Raw genomic sequence first — 7,079 nt, 5'->3', positions numbered from 1 at the left:
ACCGTGAATAGTACGCATGGTAAAGTTCGCAGTGCGATCACTCATTACTTTTATCGCACAGTTGTGGTCAGCTTAACTTTTTTTCTTGGTAACAAATGCGCATGACCCTATAAGTCTACATCCGCTGTCTTGTTTCTAGTTCATTACGTTCATCACAGCAACAATTATTTACTTACCCAGCATAAGCATAGGAGTTCCAGCCTAAATTTAAAAAATGATACCAGCCTTTAGTCCAGAGGGGGGGGGGGGGGGGGGGGTAAAATTGACATAAAATCAAATCAACTATAAAAAATCAGTTTCAGCCAACACACCTTATTCAGTTACTCCAATGTCCTTAACTTTCTGAAAAAATTGTATTTATATCTTACTGAGGTATTGTACAGTTGTTGGAATGAGCCTTTTGCAGCGAACATAAGCCATTTTTATCAGAGAAGGAGAACAACAATAACACTGCTCCGGTCCCACGGGTCAGCCCCTCTCGCAAGCGACACGAGACCAGCCACATTTCGCGTAAGCCTCCACCACAGCCGTGGAAACCATGCGTCCGGTACAGGATCCTCATCAAGCGTTAGAGAGGTGTCACTAGAAGAGACACTCGGCACGTACTCGCCGTCGAGGACGTCACCAACCTTGAGGTAGTAGCTGATGCGAAGCCAACAGTCTCGTGGAAGAGAGTCTAGTTGAGGTTTACCATCGAGGCTTGGGCCACATTTGACGTAGTACCTTACCACTCCCGTGAGGCGCATGAACGCGTGTATTTCACGAGTGTCGTGCCACACTTCTCGCCAGTTGCGGCCGCAGTTTTTGGGGCACACCAGTCCTGCAACGAAAGTTGATTCAGCATCTAAACTCGCTGCCATAAAGTCGAGCGCCGCGGCCCCGCTCTTACGCTCCAGCCTGAAACCACGGTCATAGTCGTCGGAGTCGTCATCATCGTCAGAGTCATCTGCGCACGTGACATCGTGGACAAACTGGAGGGCTCGCTTCATCAATGTCTTGTTTCGCGCCGTGACCCGTTGCACTACTAGCCAAGATCGGATCTGGCCTCTGCACCGGCGAATGTCAACAGAAAGGATGGTATAGCAGCTCTCGATCCTTTCAGCGAGCGCGTTAGTGATGAGTCGGATCGCAGTGTCGGTTTCTGAGCTGAATGTAAAGTCCGAGAGCGAAGAGAGCGCGATTTTGGCCAGGAGAGCGGCGTGGCGCCTTGAAAGGTCCCACTGTCGGATGGTCAGATTTCGGACGGTCTTGTTGGCGAGGAGCGCTTCTAGGATGATCCGCGTCGCCTCTTTGTCTACCCTGAAACAGATGCCCAAAACCGTGAGCGCACTGGTGCACTCGAGGTATTCGGCAATGAGGGTTGCCTCATCTTGTCTCACAACGCATTCGAGATCCAGCACTAACGATGTCACACACTTGCAGCGCGTCAACTCCGCAAGGCAATCGTGCACCTCGCCCGGCTCCGTATTTGCGTCCATTTTAAGATAAATATTCTTCACTCGAAGGCTTCGCAGATAACTAAATGCATGTTCGCTAGTCTCAATACGACCGTAGTCCACATTACGTTGCGTGCGCGTCTGCACTGAAGCCTGCCGCAGAGCACCGATTGTATTTTGGGCGACATCATCAATATAGACTTTAATGCCGGAGCGATTCGCGGCGAGGGTTTCAAAAAAAGCGAACAGTTCTTCCTCTGAGAAAGGGATCAGGTTCAGCTTAAGATGCTTCAATTTTTTGTTCCAGGCCAGTATCATGACAAGCGGAGCCACACGCCATGGAGCGTCGACATCTGGAAGAATGTCCCACGGTTCTTCTTCCGCTGGAAGCAACCAGCGGCAGGTACTCATTTGAAACGTGTGCAGCGCAGGAAGAGCCACGATGGCTTTTGCCATAGAGATGGCGTCCTGCATGTCCACACAAAATCCCTCGAGTACTAAAACTTCTAGCTCTCTGAGTCTCTCCACGGCTGCTATGAAGCTAGTGAGTTTCACTGTGGGCTCCTCGATGCAGCTGCTCACAGTAAGGGACGTGAGCCCAATGTTCCTGCGCAGGTACTCGGCCATAAGGGTGCCGTGTTTTCGCTGCATACAGTTCACATTAATGGTGAGCTGTTTGATAGTATGCCTCTTCAGGAGAGCGGTGAATAGCAGTGCGGGATCCTTAGGTACCTTCATAAAGTGCGCCAGAGTCAGATTCTTGAGACTCGTGGCTTTCTCCAAAAAGCTGGCGAATTCTTTGAATGGAACATCGTTTGTGCCCGTCAGGTCGAGAAAACGCAGGTCTAGATCAGTGAGCCAGTCTACGCGAAAAAGAGGGGCCTGCGGCCACCTTCCGGCACGAGGTCTTGCGGTTCGCGCCCGAATCGAAAGTGACCGAAGACCGCGCGCCTTGTGCAAACACCCAAGCCAAAGACTAGCGAACACCTTGAATTGGCGGGTGCCACTGTCATTGAACGCAAGCGTGGCGATACAATGATGCCAGTATATAAGCCAACGCACTAGAAGTGCAGCACGCTTGACCGCGGCATCGGTTCCGTGGTGCTCAAAGCTCTCGTCCAGTGAGCAAAGGGCCAACTTCCCTACGAGCACGTCATCTTGCAGCAGCATGTTCAGCGGCACCAGACAGTCGTTGATTGTGTCCAGCATGTCGTGTAGATAGCAGGGCTCGTCGTCGACCGCCGTGCATGAGCGGTCCATTTCGATGCCACGCTGGCGGAAGACTGCTCCTGTCTGTTGAAGCACGTTGTACGCTTCTTCGAGAGTCAGAACTTGTGGGCTCAAAAAGTTGAGGGCACTTGCGAGGGACCGCGCTGCTTTCTTGCGTGACGAAAACTCCAACTGCGAAGAGATGCAAAATTTGTGAAATTAGCTCACATACTTTCGCGCCTCAGAAGAAGCTTCAAAGAGAACCAACTTAGCTTACCCACACACACCGATCTGATTCCTGACTAGCAGGAGAACGATCCGCAAGAAGCCTCTAACCAAACTACTGCCCCCCTATGTCACAATAAGGTGGATTGGCAATCGTGCTGGAATCCCAGGAAATGAGGTGGTGTACCACCTCGCCTACGAACTTCTACATGAGACGCCTGGGAGTTCCTAGTCTTATCCATCCACGTCAGAAACCTCTCCACTACAGCCAAGAAATAAAGATTAACTGTGACAAAATTAATCTCTTCCTGCATTTACAGTTCCAAAGAAATATCTCACTACAGTGCAATTATCCACTCCTCCACGCGTACACATGGGTTCCGCGCGATCATGAGCACGAAGGGGAATAATCGGCGTTCACAAAATTTGTGATCCGGTGCACGCCTGTCTTTTAAAAAAAAAAAAGCACCTTACTGACCACTTCGAGTCGTGCCCGTATGAAAAGCACAAAATGGTGCATCCAGTGTACATTGCAAGAATTAAATTCAACAATACTTGTATTAAAGCGACAGCCGCATTATGACAAACTGGCGTTGCTATAAAAGTGGCAAATTAGATTTTACTATATCTTAACGAGGACCTCTGGGCAGACTTGAAAATACAAGCGGATAGGACGACAGCGTGACGTCCGAATGTGCAACGCAGTGAACTGTGCTAAAATTTCTGAAGGGTGCATTCGCCTTCAGTCAAATCGCGCCCCAATCGGACGGCAAAAATTTGGGTCCTAAGGCTTGATTTTATAACATGTCTATGTTCAATGAAGCACGGCCCTTTTGAACTGGAAATAGTAATAAGGTGTTGTTTGACAGCCATAATTTCGGTTTATATAGCTTGCAGATAACTTTAGAACAACCATATATTTGCATGGTGCAAGTAATTGCTTTGATAAACTATTTGACTACAATCGTGTGTCTACCTTCATGACCAAATTAAAGAGGGGAAGCCGTTGCATAAGTGATTGGTCGCCTCAGGCTGGTTTCGCACGTCATTTTTAACTTTCCGTGAAATACGCAGGCTGGCGCACCACTATACGTAGAATAAACAGAATGCTAATCGTCGTATGGACTTGATTTACTTCACACAACAGGATGTCACACAAGAACAAGATGTCACAAGAAGTCATACAACAAGATGTCTGCGTTTAGAGCCATAAAACATTGAGTGCGCGTTCACGACTGTTGAAAGCTACACTGGCTTCCTTGTCACAGAGATTTACGCCAGATATTCGCACACGGCAGGGTCGTTCCATGGGTCGCCCTGTTGGATTGAAATCGCCACCCACGGCTTTCTGCGGCTTCAGTATACACCGTACTCCCAGAACTCTTGACATTCTAATTACGCAAAATGCGGTCGTGCGCAGTATGGTCTTCTCCTGCAGTATGTACCGCAATCTATTGAAGATCAAAATGATGAGCACGCTTTTCAAGATAGACGCGAAATTTCTACCGCGTCCTTTCTGGAACTCCTCACTTTCTATCGCAAGAATACGTACGTCTCTTGGGAGAGCCAAACATTCTTACAAAAGTCCGGTTCAGCACCATGTGTGTCTTTTCTTCGGCTTCGTCCCGTGTCTTCGCGCTGGTTTATACGAAAAATGCAATACAAGGCGCCACAGAGTGGCAGTTAAACATGACGAGTGAGCGGGTGCGCCGAGAGATACCATACTCACTTCCCACAAGAACATTTTTGGTTCGAATCTTCTGCACACATATGAGTTTTCTCTTCCTGTTCTTTTGCTATTAGTGTGCCTCTCGGACATACACACGCATTATGCGATTTTGCTAGGCTCTGAACCTCTGCATTAGTGCTTTCGCAACGCAAATGCAAGAATCTTTCGGTTGCCATTTGGTTTTTGTTCGCGTTTAAGTTTGCATGCATTGCGTGTACTTGCTCCTAACTTCGTGCAAAGGCCGTCAAACTAGCTATGAATATCCGCAGAAAATTTATACATGAAGGAAACAAGGTTAGAGACGGCGGATTTCCATTAGTCCCGGTCCCTTTCCTCCACGCTAGAGGAACACAAGCATACACGCACGCAATTCATTTACAGAAATCTGGGGCTTGCTTGAGAACACAGTCTGGGATTATTAATTCGCGATCAATGAAAAGCAAATTGCCACATGACAATAACAGTAGATAAAGTACACCAAGTCAGCAGCCGTACTTAGAACAGGAAATAAGCTCGCACCTCTTTGTCACACAGGCAAGTTGCCAGGAAGCAAGACTGCCACTCAGGTACCACGTAAAGCTGTTTTTCCGGTTGTCTCCAAGCTCTGCTTTTTCTTGCAGTGGACGCCCGTACTCTGGCTGCGCAGTTGCCCATCGCAGCTCGCAGGCGCTGCGCGCGCCACCGCGCACCTGCAAGGATGGCAACGAGACTTGAAAATGAACGAGTGAGACTGCACACTATAGGAACACACTATGACATTCGTAAAAAGGAATATTCTCGGGTTGGGGTGGATTATATTATTTGTGTGCAGAAGCTACGCTTGGGAACTCCATCATTGCAGACCATCCAGACACATCCGGCGGCCACCACGTTACTAGGCTTGAAGTCACGACACCATCGCGTCGGAGCTTTCCTCCATGAGGCACGCGCTGGTTGCTAGAAGGCTGAGCGACTAGCACGATGTAACGTACTCCCAGGCAGTATGTTCAATCTCTTGGCCTTGATCCTACAGGTGGATTTACACGTCGGACTAAATCGCGTAGCACTCTCGGGATCCGGCGTGACATCACCCTACGCCAGCGATTTCTGCTGCCCCGCTTCAGTCCGTGAGCAGCGATTCGCGATATGGCCACGAGACCTTTTCACAGCCTGGATCCTTGTCCAACGCGCTTCCTTTTTGTTTACATTACTCTCGCGGAAAGCTCTCCAGCTATAATCGCAGTGTTCAAGCATGCGCGACATAACGTATATTGCACTAAGACGCCGAAGAAAGCCAGAAACAGTTTCAGGGACTGACACTTATGCGGCCGCGAGGAAGGCACGAACGGTCGTCACATTGTTATCTTTGACCGATGCTTGTATTGCGTGCAGCGAGAGCCACATAAAAAACATAGCACGAGCTCATTAGTTCCGTGCGACAGTCGTTTCTAATTTGGAGTCAAACTAGATAAGAATTTGAAGCCAGGTTAGTGTTTTCATGCTATCTTTTCGTTCGCCGCATGTGGTTAGCACCGAAATTGCCGTGACAGCCTCTTGCAACTACGCGACACTGAATGCGTGAGCTTTGCGGCTGCACAGGGTAGTAGCTTGAAGATAGTCGCCGCTTTGTTCTACCGCTTTAGCGCGCTTGCAGCTGCGCTGCATAAGCTACGGCTTTTGGCACATACCGGGGGCACAAGCGTAGCCGTCCAAATGCCTCTCTTCCAAGGGTTGAAAGTTGCATGTTTATGAGGTTGTCATTGAATAAACGCTGTCGCTTGAACTCCAAATAACCGCCTGCATATTAGATCACGATATCACATCCGGCTGGACAAGCAGCACTGCAACACTTCGGAAAAAATTGGCAAAACAGCACAGCAGCAGCAACAATGCAGGCCCGCCACAAGCCGCCGCGCACCCGCGCGTCCGCCCAGGGTCCATAACCTAGGCTACCCTGGACAACAGAGCGCCCGCACGAGACTCTCCTCTTCTGCAGTGCTCTAGGAACGAGAGTTAGTCGCTCTGTCGTCTGCTATTTTCTCCTGCCGCGTGAAAGGTTCGCCGCGGACGGGCGGACGCACGTCAGAAGTAACTTAGGAGATCAGTTGTTGTAGGTTGGGTTAGGCTTCTTTTATCCTGACTACAATTGCTCCACTGTAACGATACTTAAATATTAGATGTCAGAGTTTTGAGCATATGTGCAGCATAACGCATCTAATGACTTTAAACACATCTAAACCGCCACGCACACAAGCAGCACTAATAAAAAGTCATGAAATATCACGTCACAACTTCCTGTCTATATCAGAGTTTTGAACGAATTTTGGAATTCGGTACATATAATCGGTTTCCTTGCCGGTAAAAACGTCTTGAACTAAAACGAGTAGAAGTGGAACTTTGATCTCTTGACTTTAGCAAGAAGTGCGTGCCTCTCTGCTCTGTAATCTTGGACTCACGAGTGTAGGACACGAAGTAATGTCAGCAGAAAAATTCTAACATGA

At 48.8% G+C, this 7,079-nt stretch overlaps 1 protein-coding gene across 1 annotated transcript; it reads right to left on the bottom strand.

The window, feature by feature from the left end:
- Positions 1-373: 373 nt before the first annotated feature.
- LOC146185930 (uncharacterized) lies at positions 374-6,482 on the bottom strand. The gene is made up of 3 exons (XM_084605602.1): positions 6,267-6,482; positions 5,119-5,288; positions 374-2,837 (listed from the first exon to the last, which is right to left on the bottom strand). Exons 2-3 carry the CDS (start codon positions 5,251-5,253, stop codon positions 426-428), a joined length of 2,547 nt encoding a protein of 848 aa, XP_084461728.1. The 5' UTR covers positions 5,254-5,288; positions 6,267-6,482; the 3' UTR covers positions 374-425.
- Positions 6,483-7,079: the final 597 nt, after the last annotated feature.

Source organism: Amblyomma maculatum, chromosome 6 (assembly GCF_055883805.1).
Source record: "Amblyomma maculatum isolate TAMU_Amacu chromosome 6, ASM5588380v1, whole genome shotgun sequence".
Taxonomy (NCBI): Eukaryota; Metazoa; Arthropoda; class Arachnida; order Ixodida; family Ixodidae; genus Amblyomma; species Amblyomma maculatum.
This window is presented reverse-complemented; position numbering and strand designations above follow the sequence as displayed.

Bases quoted from the DNA above. Each gene is read 5' to 3' on its own strand.
- LOC146185930 (XM_084605602.1), bottom strand. From the start codon at position 5,253: ATGGGCAACTGCGCAGCCAGAGTACGGGCGTCCACTGCAAGAAAAAGC. The intron at 2,838-5,118 runs GTGCGAGCTTAT...ATCTCTTCGCAG, and splicing joins CTTGCCTGTGTGACAAAGAG to TTGGAGTTTTCGTCACGCAA.